At 42.8% G+C, this 14,235-nt stretch overlaps 1 protein-coding gene across 7 annotated transcripts in view; it reads right to left on the bottom strand.

Annotated features, from left to right (window-relative positions):
• LOC140196685 (protein Hook homolog 3) overlaps positions 1–14,235 on the bottom strand; it is a 103,584-nt gene that overhangs the window by 78,716 nt on the left and 10,633 nt on the right. For all 7 annotated transcript variants that reach the window (XM_072256309.1, XM_072256307.1, XM_072256306.1 and 4 more), the window contains exons 2-3: positions 3,537–3,622; positions 2,222–2,294 (exon numbers count right to left, since the gene is read on the bottom strand). In XM_072256309.1, the coding sequence (XP_072112410.1) occupies positions 2,222–2,294; positions 3,537–3,622 (159 nt within the window). The remainder of the gene's footprint in view (positions 1–2,221; positions 2,295–3,536; positions 3,623–14,235) is intronic.

The following is a 14,235-nucleotide window of genomic DNA, read 5'->3' on the forward strand; positions in this document are numbered from 1 at the left end:
ATGTAAAATAGTTGTTATACTGCATTGTTTAGGGAATAATGACAAGAAAAAAAGTCTGTACATGTTCGAACAAGTGCTGGAAGAGCACTTCCGGGTTTTCTCGATTCGCAGTTGGTTGAATTCGCGCATGCGGAACTCGCAGATAAGGAGGGCCGACAGTATATTGCTTATTTATTAATTATTATTTCTTTTTTAATTTGCATAGTTTGTGTCTTTTGCACACTTAATGCACGCCCAAGTTGGTGCGGTCTTTATCACTGATTCTATTATGTTTATTATTCTGTGATCTGTCTCGGAGCCAATGTTAGGCAGTCTTTAAAGAGAGTGAACCCTTGTAAGGCAGAAGGTCCTGATGGGGTACTGCTAAGGCTCTGAAAACGTGTGCCAACCAACTGGCAGGAGTATTCAAGGGCATTTTTAACCTCTCACTGCTCTGGGCAGAAGTTCCCACTTGCTTCAAAAAGGCAACAATTATACCAGTGCCTAAGAAGAATAATGTGAGCTGCCTTAATGACTATCACCTGGCAGCACTCACATCTACAGTGACTAAATGCTTTGAGAGGTTGGTCATGACTAGATTGAACTCCTGTCTCAGCAAGGACCTGGACCCAATGCAATTTGCCAATCGCCACAATAGGTCAACAGAAGATGTAAACTCAATGGCTCTTCACACAGCTTTAGACCACCTGGACAACACAAACACCTACGTCAGGATGCTGTTCATTGACTATAGCTCAGCATTTAATATCATCATTCCCACAATCCTGACTGAGAAGTTACAGAACCTGGGCCTCTGTACCTCCCTCTGCAATTGGATCCTTGACTTTCTAACTGGAAGACCACAATCCGTGCGGATATGGTGATAGCATCTTCTTCTCACTGACGATCAACAGTGATGCACCTTAGAGGTGTGTGCTTAGCCCACTGCTCTACTCTCTATATACACATGACCCTGTGGCTAGGCATGACTCAAATACCATCTATAAATTAGCTGATAATACAAACATTGTTGGTAGAACCTCAGATGGTGACGAGAGGGCATACAGAAGCGAGATATGCCAACTAGTGGAGTGGTGCCTGGCACTCAACGTCAGTAAGATGAAAAAGCTGATTGTGGTCTTCAGGAAGGGTAAGACGAAAGAACACATACCAATCCTCGTAGAGGGATCAGAAGTGGAGAGAGTGAGCAGTCTGAAGTTCCTGGGTGTCAAGATCTGTGAGGAGCTAACCTGGTCCCAACATATCAATGCAGTTATAAAGGCAAGACAGCGACTATACTTCATTAGGAGTTTGAAGAGATTTGGTATGTCAAAAATATGCTCAAGAACATCTATAGATGTATTGTGGAAAGCATTCTGACAGGCTGCATCACTGTCTGGTATGGGGGGGGGGGAACTACTGCATAGCACCAAAAGAAGCTGCAGAATATTGTAAATTTAGTTGGCTCCATCTTGGGTAATAGCGTACAAAGTACACAGAACATCTTCAAGGAGTGGCATCTCAGAAAGGCAGCGTCCATTATTAAAAATCTTCAGCATGCAGGGGGCATGCCCTTTTCTCACTGTTACCATTAGGTAGCAGGTACAGAAGCCTGAAGGCACACACTCAGCGTTTCAGGAAACCCTTCTTCCCCTCTGCCATCTGATTCCTAAATGGACATTGAACCCTTGAACACTACCTCACTTTTTTTTAATATATATTATTTCTGTTATTTGCATGATTTTTAATCTATTTAATATACGTATACCGTAATTGATTTACTTTTTTTTTCTTCTATATTATGTATTGCGTTGAACTGCTGCCGCTAAGTCAACAATTTCACACCTGCAGGTGATAATAAGCCTGTTTCTGATTCAGATTTATTGAGTACATCTGCAAAAAAATGAATCTCAGGATTGCCTATGGTGATATATGTACTTTGAACTTTGAAGTAGCATCAAGATTATTCCTTGCACTGAAGCTTCACAAAGAATGTAAATGAAGTTACTTGGGTATCAAGTAATGATCCAGTGACTTTCTTTGGACTCAAATAACATTAGTTATTGCTTAACAAGTCATGGATTGTATAACAAGGTTTCAGACTTCACTGCTCTGAAACTGCTAGCAAGCTAAAAGGCAATAGCTTTCAAGGGATTTAAATCACTTTTTCCTGTGAGCCTTATGCTCCAGTGTGTCTTAAAGTTGTCTCAGTTAGCTTCAAAAGAAACAAATGGTAACAAACCTTTAGTCGCCAGTTCTCCCCCACTTCTGTCTTGATACGATTTATCCAGGTATCATCAAACCATGATTGATCTCTGTCAATTTAAAAGACATTTTCAACGTGCTAAATAACTTGAAAAATGTAAAATAGTACTTCTTCATTCCAATTGTAACACAAACATTACCTGCATTCACATTCATTTAGTGTCATATTCAAGCAGCCAAACTTAAGAACTAAAGTCAGAGGCTAAAAATATTGTTATGATATAAAAGTCTCACAGTACAAGATAAGCAAATCCAGATAACCTTATGGTCTCCATTACTGTAAGGAAATGAAGACACACCATGTTTATTAATAATAATATTAAGTATTTTATTGATCCTGAATGGGAAATTATTTTGCTACAGCAGCAACATTTAAAAACACACTTAGCAATAACAATATATTAACTAATAATTAAGTACAGAATACACATAATAATAATTTACTAATGTGCAATACTGTGCAACAATAATGTAGTAGGCAGCTGTCGGTCCCAGGGGATCATGGGTTTGCGCCTCTGCTGGTCTGTGGCCTCTCCAGGACGCAAGCCTGAGCAGGAAGATTTGAAGAACTGGCTGTTGCCCATGCAGCGGGTTCCCCCTCTCCACGTCACTGATGTAGTTCAAAGGAAAGGCAAGGGATACATCTTGGCACCAGTGTCATCATAGAGGTTGCCAGAGTGAAGTTGTAAACAACATTAAACTGCCTTAGGGACACCGGCTCCAGATTTCTTCCTCAGGGTTTACTTCTGAAGCCTTTCCCACGGGTGGGCATGGCCATAAGGCAGTGGAGGTTTAAAATCAGAGTTTTCCTTCTCCCAGGTGGGCTGCCATCCAAGGCTGACAAGCCCCACCTGCCCAAAGCAACTGGTTTTAAGGCGCCAGTGGTCTGACTTTGCTCCTTCTCTTGTCAGTAGAAACAGTTCTGTTGGGCCTACTAACTAAGCCACACGTGAAGGCCAAGAGTTGAACTTGGCTATCACAGGCTGTGCAAAATAATAAAACAGAGTCTATTGTACTATGATGTGTGTTCTCCTGTCGCTCAGATGTGAACTGTTGTATATGCTTATTACATTTACCATCATGTTAGATTTGAAATTCAGTTACAGTAGTGATTACATGATATGAGAACAAACAAAATACTTACCTTGAAGTGAGGATTTCTCATTATGCAATTCAATACATCTTAAAGAGTTGCAATTGTTTTATGCAATATTACCCATTTAACTTGTACTTGCTGATAGCTTGAGAAGTCTTGTACAAATTGAAAAGATGAAATATGTTTTCAAACTTACATTTTCTGTAGAACCTGTGCCATCACAACTCCACTTGTTAAATCATCTACTTTCTTGCATGGCACCTGCAGACCAAATGTCTGAATCTAAAACGCAAAGAATAGAAACTCTTAACGATTATCCATTTTTCTTGCTTACTTTTAATATTCAAAATAATACAATTTCTTTATTTCCTAACTTACTGACATATTATTTCTAACATCAACAAATAAACATTCTACAATTACTATTTGGTTTTCCTTTAAGAAGTTGACATAATTTTCCAAATGTTTTAATCCACGGAGAGGGTGCCAAAGAATATGTAAAATATTTAAAAGAAGCAGGATTTTGAGTAGTAACAATTTTCATGTTGTCTTTGTATAAACCCATGAGATAATTCATAAAGCCATATAACATTGTATGAGTCGTATAATCTGATGCAAATTACCATGCTCTGTCCTAACTTTGAAGTGTCAACTTTTCCTGTTGTCCTGTATCCTCATGATACAGCTTATCTGGACCTGGAGACTTGCCTTCTACATTCCAACTACGTTAATGCCCTAATCACTTCTCTTCTTGGCTTACACATGGCCCTCTTTTCCTTCGAATCTATTGTCATCGGACTACAACACAGATTAGTCCTTGAGCTCTCCTTCCCTGATCATTATATTTCTAACCTCATTTTCTTCTCAAGAGGTGAATTATGTTGTCCCTCAGAAATATGTGCCCATCTGTTTCATTGCATCATATTTGAATCCTTCGAATCAAAATCTTGAACCTAGTCATGGTGACATTAGGACCACGTGTCCTTTGTTTCACAGAGTCCTGGTTAACCCCTTCCGTACTGGATGCAGCGATCCAGATTGATGGGTTTACTATACACCATCAGGAAAGATCTATAGAGTCTCTCAAAAGCAGAAGCGGAGAAGTATGCCTCATGATCAACTCTTCTTGGTGCACAACTATATCAGTGCTGTCCCAATTCTGCTCACCAGACCTGGACTATCTAGCAGTAAAGTGCCGTTCTTTTTACCTACCACAGGAGTTTTCTGGGGTCATTTTATATTCCACCTCAGGCCAATGTCAAGCAGGCTTTAGATGATCTGAGCAATGGGATCAACATGCACGAAACTGCACATCCTAAAGCCTTCACCATCGTTTTGGGAGATTTTAACTAGGCCAGTCTGAAAAAAATCACTGAGCAATTACCAACAAATCACTTGCAATACCAGAGGAAACAACACACTGGACCATTGCTATACCACCATCAGGAATGCCTACCGTGCTATTTCACGCCCTCACTTCAGTAAGCCTGATCACCTAGCTGAACTTGTAATCCTTGATTATAGGCGAAGACTGAAGACTGCAGCACCAGCAGTGAGGACCAAGAAGATATGGACAAGGGAAGCACAGGAGCACCTACAGGACTGCTTTGAATCGGTGGACTGGACTGTATTCGGGGATTCATCTTCGAACCTGGATGAGTATGCTGCAGTTGTTACCAATTTCATTAAAACTTGTGTGGATGAGTGTGTGCCCACAAAGACTTACTGTACATTCCCAAACCAAAAGCCATGGATGAATCAGGAGGTACATCGTCTGCTGAAGGCTAGATCTGTGGCATTCAAGTCTGGCAACCCAGGCCTGTACCAGAAAACCAGGTATGATTTGCGGAGGCTATTTCAAGGGTGAAGAGACAATTTCGAACGAGGTTGGAGACAACATCGGATGCACAGCAACTCTGACAGGGTCTGCAAGACATTGCTATTCCAATGGAATAGCTCACTAACAGTATAAGCTGGATAGGATTGCACTCACCTGGTTCTGTTCTTAATTATTTGCTCATCATTATAAAGTCACCTATTGTAGCTTTCTTTCTTGCTTCCATGTAATTACATATTGTGTCCTACAAGGATCAATCCTCAGTCCCTTCTTAACTACACGTTCACCCTCAATTTCATTTAAATGCCCATCACCACATAAACCAATGACATTCAGCAATTAACAACAAACCAGAAGCCGGTAGAACACAGCAGGTCAGGCACTTGTAGAAGGAAACAGTCAGTCAAGACACTTCATCTGGACAGTAAGCCCTAACTCACAAATCTTGATCCCTCTACTGTTTCTAAGTTATCATTCTGTTTATCCAAAATGAGAAGGAATTTCTCCTTTACTTTATACTGCAGAGACCGAAGTCATTTTATTGGTGAGCATCACAAATCCTACTCCAAAGACATTGTCTCTTTTGGCAAGAGACTTCAATGAGAAGAAATGGAGTAAACGAGCAGAGGCTATGGTAAGCTTCTAGTAAGGTTTCTTTCTTTCTTACTGCATAGATAAAGCAGTAGGATCACTAGACAAATGAGAAGTACATCTGGCTGCAGCTCCTTGCAGACCACTTTAAGGAAATGGAGCTGGAGATGTATGTATGAACTCTGGATCATTCAGAAGGCCGAGGGGTTGATAAACAGAATTACAAGGAGGCTGTCATACCTAAGTTGCAGGACATAGGTAGCTGGGTGACCATCTGTAGAGATAAAAGTAAAAGGGAATCAGTGCAGGATACCCCCGACACTGTCCCCCTGAATAACAAGTATAATGCTTTGGATACTATTGGAGGGGGGAGGGGAGATGACATACCATGGAAAAGCCACAGTGGCCAGTTCTCTGACACCAAGTCCACTGGCTCTGTGACTCAGAAAGGAATGGGGGAGAACAGGAGAGTGGTAGTGATAGGTGAGTCATCGGTTAGAGGAACACAGAGGAGATTCTATGGACGAAAACAAAACTCCTGGATGGTATTGTATGTTACCTTCCAGGTGCCAGGGACAAAGAGGTGTTCTTAAGAGGCATGGTTAACAACCAAAAGTCATGGTACACACTGGTACCAATGACATAGCTAGGACAAAGGGTGAAGTTGTGAAGAGTAAATATGAGGTGTTATGAAAAAAGCTAAAAAGCAGGACCTCAAGGCCAGTAATCTTTGGATTGCTGCCTATGCCATCTGATAGTAAGGGTAAGAATAGGATGATATGGCAGACGAATGTGTGGCTGAAGAGTTCGTACAGAGGATATGGTTTCAGATTTGTGGATCATTAGAGACTCCTCTGAGGAAAGTATGACCTGCACAAAAGCTACGGGTTACACCTGAACTTGGGAGGGACCAGCATCCTAGTTTGCAAGTTTGCTGGAGCTGTTGGGGAGAGTTTAAACGAAGTTGGCAGTGGGATGAGAATGAGAGTGTTAGATCAGATGACAGGGCAATTTGTGTAAAGATAGATACGATGCGAAGATAGACTTTGAGAAAGGAAATGTGTTTACTTTAATGTGAGAAATTTTGAAACAAGGGTAATTAATGTAAGTACATGGATCAGTGCATGGAATTATGATGTTGTGGCCATTACAGGGACTTGGCTGTCACAAACTTTGGAAAGGTGCAAACAGGATTGTTGCCGTGAATGGCTTCAACGTCCGTAATATTGACTGGCACATCCTTGGTGCCAAAGGTTTAGATGGGACAGAAAGGCAGATTCCTGACACTTACGTGGAAACATTGACTGAAGGAAAGGCCATAATGTCAGTGAGAGAGCAATTTGGAGATGGTGACCACAACACCCTGACCTTAAACATAGACATGGAAAAATATTTAATGGGGGGGGGAATTAATTACTATATTAAACAGGGACGTGAGCACAGATTGGGAATAGATGGTTTCAGGGAAATGCGCAGCAGAAATTTGGAGATTATTTAGGGACCACTTGCATGGGGTTTTAGATAGACCAGTCCATCTGAGACAGGGAGAGCATGGTACGGTGAAAGAACAATGGTTGATAAAAGAGTTGAATCATTTATTCAAGAGGAAGGAGGAGGCATACTTAAGGTTTATAAGGCAAAAATCAGACAGGGTTCTTGAGATTTCTCAGGTAGCTAAGAAGGAGGGTTCTAGGGCAGCTAGAAGAGGGCTTTGGTTAAGATGATTACAACCTTGATTAAGATTGAGAACACAAGACCAAGGAAAACCCCAAGGCGCTCTACCTATACGTAAAGAACAGGATGACAAGACCAAGGGTAGGACTGCTCAGGGTTAAAGGAAACATGAGCCTGGAAGCAGAGGTAGTAGGGGAGGTCCTTAATGAATACTTTGCTTCAGTGTTTATCAGGGAGAGGGAATGCGAAGCCAGTGCAGAGCACACTAATGTGTTGGAGCATGTCAAGGTGAAGAAAGAGGCAATGTTGAGCTTCTGAAAAACATTAGGATAGAAAAGTCCGAGGCCAGATGGGATATATCCAAGTTTACTATGGGAAAGGAGGGAAGAGATTGCTGGGACATTGACAATGATCTTTGTGTACTCTCTGAGCACAGGAGTAATACTAGAGGATTGAAGAATGGCAAATGTTGTTCCGTTGTTTAAGAAAAGCAATAGGAATAATCCTAGGAATTTTAAACCATTTATGTCAATGGTGGGCAAAATAATGGAGAAAATTCTTCGGACAGGATTTCCAAGCACTTAGGGAAGCATACTCTTATTAAGGATAGTTAGCAAGGCTTTGTGAGGGGCAAGTCATTACTCATGAGTCTAAGTGTGTTTTTTGAGCAGGTAATAAATTGATGAAGATAGAGCAATGGATGTGGTGTACTGTAGATGTCTATACTGTAAGGTGTTTGACAAGGTTCCCCATGGTAGGCTCATCCAGAACATCATGAGCCGTAGGATCCATGGAAATTTGGCTGTATGGATTCAGAATCAGCTTGTCTACAGAAGGCAGAGGGTGCTAGTATAGTCTGTATGGAGGTCAGTCACTAGTGTGTTTTGCAGGGATCTGTTCCGAAACCACCATTCCCTGTGATTGTTATAAAATGACCCGGATGAGGAAGGAGGAGGTTAGGTTAGTAAGCTTGCAGATGATACAAAGGTTGGTGATGTTGTGGATAATGTAGAAGGTTGTCACGCTTTCCAACAGGATATAGACAGAAGAAATGGCAGATGCAGTTCAATTCAAAAAAGAATGAAGTGACTTACTTCGGAAGGTCGAACTTGAAGGTGGAGTACGAAGTCAACGGCTGGATTCTTAGCAGTGTGGAGAAACAGTGGGATCTTGTGGTCTAATCCCACTAATCCCACAAAATTGCTATGCAAGAGATAGCATGTTCAAGAAGGTGTACGGTGTGCTAGCCTTCACTAGTTGGGTGATTGAGTTCAAGAAACTTGAGGTTATGTTGCAGCTCTATAAAACTCTGGTTAGACCACACTTTGTCCTGGATTAGAGACAGCTAGAGCTTTTCTCTTTGGAAAGAGGAAGGATGAAAGGCAACGTGATAGAGCTGTGTAAGATTATGAGAGGCACAGATAGAGTGGACAGCCAGTGACATTTTCCCAGGGCAGAAATGGGCAATACCAGAGGACATCTACTTAAAGTGAGTGGAGAACAGTTTAGGGAAGATGTCAGAGGTATTTTTATTTATGAAGAGAGTAGAAGATGCATGAAACACACTCTCAGGGTTGGTGGTAAAGGCTGATACAATAGGGACATAAAAAAAAAAGACACTTAGATAAGCACATGGAATTAAGAAAAAAATAGAGGGTTTTGGACCATGTAGGAGGGAAGAGTTGAATTGCTTATGGAGTAGGTTTATATAGGTCAGCACATCATGGGCCAAAGGGCCTGTACAGTGCTGTACTATTCTATATTTGGCTCTCAGTAAAGAAAAAGAAACAACTTCCCTACTATCCCCACAAAATGTTGAAATAAAAAGTACATACAAGAACAATACAATTCTTTCTGGTATCCTTAACTTTAAATTGGAAAATTCATGAAGAGGTTGGATATGGTAGTGAAAATATACAATAGAAACTCTAGCTCAACTTAACCAATGTGTTAGAATTGCGGAGATACAGGAGTCAAAATTTGTTTTGATTATTGGCCTCAGCAATTCTGCCCAAAGTCCAAGGCCTCAGATGAAATATGCCATTTGTTGCAGATTTTCAGAGCAAAAAGTACAACACCTGGTTTTCCTTCCCCAGCTTGGAGCTGAGAGATTTGAAATGCAAGCTGAAATTGTTCAGTCCTGTGTCTAGGCTACAATTTTGTAGCTTGGCATTTGTGATGGTGGGGTGGGTGGAAAGAGGTAAAGAAAGTGGGAAATTGTACCCAGAAGGAGATGGAATTCTGCCACAAGGAGAGAAGTAGGAAAGGGAAGACAATGCACAAATTATGGGGTCAGAGGGTGTAAAAACTGGCATCAGGAGTTGAAAAACAATTGGTATACAAATTCAGAAGACAACCAGCATTTTGCATTAGGATTTGCCAAGACGGGCAAAGATAAACTTATAATCATTAATGCACTATACCATATGGTTCTTATTACTCTTGGGACATGGGATCATGAAGCTGATTCCCCAATCAACACGATAAGCGTTGTACCATTGAAATTTGTACTCTTTTCAGATATTTGATACATTTCCCTAGAGTCAATCATAATAGGGTGTCTAGAGATCACAAACAGTAACAGCATTTCATTTACACATTTTGCATACAAAAGATCATTCTTCAGATCCTGTTTTAGTTAGACACAAATGTTGAACAATTTTTGTTTGCTCTGATAATTCTTTCCATAATTGTCATCCATGGTACAAATGATCACGACTTAAGTGCATTTATTTGTGGGCCACAAGCTACTTTGTTAAGTTAGTGTAATAAATACTCAATTCTCTTACAAAAAGACAATTTAAAAAGAGTAGCTTTATGATTTGGGTCATTTAATAACCAGAAAAATGTGCATTTACAAAAATGACTTGTCACACATACAGCTAATTAAGATTGATTCATAATCCGCACATATCTGCAACCTATATGAACACATCATCAGCCCCATGACAGGATAGACGATTTAGCGTATTTTGATAGTATTGATTGAACCAAGAGTGCTTTCTACAATGCCAGAATTTCTGCTTATTCTTCAAAGACCCTATACAACTAATAAAACTTTCCAAAGCACCAAACAGGTGCTTATCAGCTATTTAATATTAAGTGTGTATCACCTAAAGATGAAACTGAGTCAAATTCAAATTGACTCAGAATCAAATTCCAAGGACATCTTAAAGAGGAAAGAGAGGGAAATGGGCAAACAGGCTTAGTAAGAGAATTAGGGCCAGTTGAAATTAAAAATATTTGGGAAATGAGCAAGGGACAATTAGAGAAAAATTGATTTTATGAAATATAAGCAACACACATCAAAGTCGCTGGTGAATGCAGCTGGCCAGGCAGCATCTCTAGGAAGAGGTACAGTCGACATTTCGGGCCAAGACCCTTCATCAGGACTAACTGAAAGAAAAGCTAGTAAGAGATTTGGAAGTGGGAGGGGGAGGGGAGATCCAAAATGATAGAAGACAGGAGGGGCAGGGATGGAATCAAGAGCTGGACAGGTGATTGGCAAAAGGGATATGAGAGGTTCATGGGACAGGAGGCCCAAAGAGAAAGAAAAGGTGGGGGGGGGAACCCAGAGGATGGGCAAGGGGTATAGTGAGAGGGACAGAGGGAGAAAAAGGAGAGAGAGAGAAAGAATGTGTGTATATAAATAACGGATGGGGTACAAGGGGGAGGTGGGGCATTAGCGGAAGTTTGAGAAGTCAATGTTCATACCATCAGGTTGGAGGCTACCCAGACGGAATATAAAGTGTTGTTCCTCCAACCTGAGTGTGGCTTCATCTTTACAGTAGAGGAGGCCATGGATAGACATATCAGAATGAGAATGGGACATGGAATTAAAATGTGTGGCCACTGGGAGATCCTGCTTTCTCTGGCAGACAGAGCGTAGGTGTTCAGCGAAACGATCTCCCAGTCTGCGTCGGGTCTCGCAAATATATAGAAGGCCACATCGGGAGCACCAGACGCAGTATATCACCCCAGCCGACTCACAGGTGAAGTGTCACCTCACCTGGAAGGACTGTCTGGGGCCCTGAATGGTGGTAAGGGAGGAAGTGTAAGGGCATGTGTAGCACTTGTTCCACTTACAAGGGTAAGTGCCAAGAGGGAGATCAGTGGGGAGGGATGGGGGGGACAAATGGACAAGGGAGTCACGTAGGGAGCGATCCCTGTGGAAAGCAGGGGAGGAGGAGGGAAAGATTTGCTTACTGGTGGGATCCCGTTGGAGGTGGCAGAAGTTACAGAGAATAATATGTTGGACCCAGAGGCTGGTGGGGTGGTAGATGAGGACAAGGGGAACCCTATTCCTAGTGGAGTGGCGGGAGGATGGAGTGAGAGCAGATGTGCGTGAAATGGGGGATATGCGTTTGAGAGCAGAGTTGATGGTGGAGGAAGGGAAGTCCCTTTCTTTAAAAAAGGAAGACATCTCCCTCGTCCTGGAATGAAAAGCCTCATCCTGAAAGCAGATGCGGCGGAGACAGAGGAATTGCGAGAAGGGGATGGCATTTTTGCAAGAGACAGGGTGAAAAGAGGAATAGTCCAGGTAGCTGTGAGAGTCAGTAAGTGTATAGTAGACATCAGTAGATAAGCTGTCTCCAGAGATAGAGACAGAAAGATCTAGAAAGGGGAGGGAGGTGTCCCAAATGGACCAGGTAAACTTGAAGGCAGGGTGAAAGTTGGAGGCAAAGTTAATGAAGTCAACAAGCTCAGCATGCGTGCAGGAAGCAGGGCCAATGCAGTCGTCGATGTAGCGAAGGAAAAGTGGGGGACAGATACCAGAATAGGTTTGGAACATAGATTGTTCCACAAAGTCAACAAAAAGGCAAGCATAGCTAGGACCCATACAGGTGCCCATAGCTACACCTTTAGTTTGGGGGAAGTGGAGGGAGCCAAAGGAGAAATTATTAAGAGTAAGGACTAATTCCGCTAGACGGAGCAGAGTGGTGTTAGAGGGGAACTGGTTAGGTCTGGAATTCAAAAAGAAGCAGAGAGGTTTGAGACCTTCCTGATGGGGGATGGAAGTATATAGGGACTGGACATCCATGGTGAAAATAAAGCGGTGGGGGCCAGGGAACTTAAAATCATTGAAAAGTTTAAGAGCGTGAGAAGTGTCACGGACATAGGTAGGAAGGGATTGAACAAGGGGGGATAAAACTGTGTCGAGGTATGCAGAAATGAGTTCGGTGGGGCTGGAGCAAGCTGAGACAATAGGTCGGCCAGAACAGGCAGGTTTGTGGATCTTGGGTAGGAAGTAGAAACGGAAAGTGCAGGGTGTGGGAACTACAAGGTTGGTGACAGTGGATGGGAGATCCCCTGAGCGGATAAAGTCGGTGATGGTGTGGGAGACAATGGCCTGGTGCTCCTTAGTGGGGTCACGATCGAGGGGTAAATAAGCGCAGGTATCCATGAGTCGCTGTGCCTCGGCAAGGTAGAGGTCAGTATGCCAGACTACAACAGTACCCCCCTTATTGGCAGGTTTTTAGTAAGGTTAGGATTAGTGCGGAGGGAGTGGAGAGCAGAGCGTTCAGAAGGAGTGAGGTTGGAATGGGAACAAGGTTGGTGAAGTCGAGACGGTTGATGTCCCGTCGGCAGTTAGCAATAAAGAGATCCAGAGCAGGCAGAAGACCAGAGCGGGGTGTTCATGAAGAGGAGGAGGGTTGAAGACGGGAGAAGGGGTCATCAGTGGGAGTGGAAGAGTCCTTGCCGAAGTAGGCTCGGAGATGGAGTCGGCAGAAGAAGAGTTCTGCGTCATGGCGAACGCGAAACTCGCTGAGGTGTGGGCGAAGGGGGACAAAGGTGAGGCCCTTACTGAGGACAGAGCGTTCTGCCTCAGAGAGTTGAAGGTCAGAGGGGATGGTAAAGACCCAGCACAGATGACAGCTGGGATCAGAGGGGGGGAGGGGGGAGGCTGGGGCTGTCAGTGGAGAGGGGAGGGTTGGGGTGAGAGGAAGATGGAGCCTCTGAAGGCCCAGGAGCTGACGGTGGGATCTGAGGGAGACGGAGTTGTAGAGTGGTGGTGGGGGAAGGGGAGACGGGAATCACAATAGCAGCACATAAAGACCTAGTAAGCGGAACAAGTGCTACACATGCCCTTACACTTTCTCCCTTACCACCATTCAGGGCCCCAGACAGTCCTTCCAAGTGAGGCAACACTTCACCTGTGAGTCGGCTGGGGTGATATACTGGGTCTGGTGCTCCCGATGTGGCCTTCTATATATTGGCGAAACCCAACGCAGACTGGGAGATTGTCTCCCCGTCCCCCTCCTGTCTTCTCCTACCCATTTTGGATCTCCCCCTCCCCCTCCCACTTTCAAATCTCTTACTAGCTCTTTTTTCAGTTCATCCTGACGAAGGGTCTCGGCCTGAAACGTCGGCTGTACCTCTTCCTAGAGATGCTGCCTAGCCTGCTGCGTTCACCAGCAACTTTGATTTGTGTTGCTTGAATTTCCAGCATCTGCAGAATTCCTTGTGTTTGCGTTTTATGAAATATAATTTGGCCAGAGGAGGCACAGAAGGAGAGGAAGGGGCAAAACTCAGGATGAATTTGTGAACAAAAAAAAAATCACAATTTTAAAACCAAAGTATTTCTTAGTCAGAATCCAAAACTAAGTCAGTTGTCACAAGAGTGAGGGTGAATAGTGTCAGGTATAAGTCAAAGAACTGATCTTATATTCAGAAAATAGAATTGAGGTTGATAAGCTTCTGAATGCAACAAAATAGTTGAAGTTCAAAGTATAATAGGTATTAATATAGGTTTCAGCAGCAAATAACTTGATGCAGGGCTGGTCTACCCATG

This window comes from Mobula birostris, chromosome 4 (genome assembly GCF_030028105.1).
Source record: "Mobula birostris isolate sMobBir1 chromosome 4, sMobBir1.hap1, whole genome shotgun sequence".
NCBI classification, from domain to species: domain Eukaryota; kingdom Metazoa; phylum Chordata; class Chondrichthyes; order Myliobatiformes; family Myliobatidae; genus Mobula; species Mobula birostris.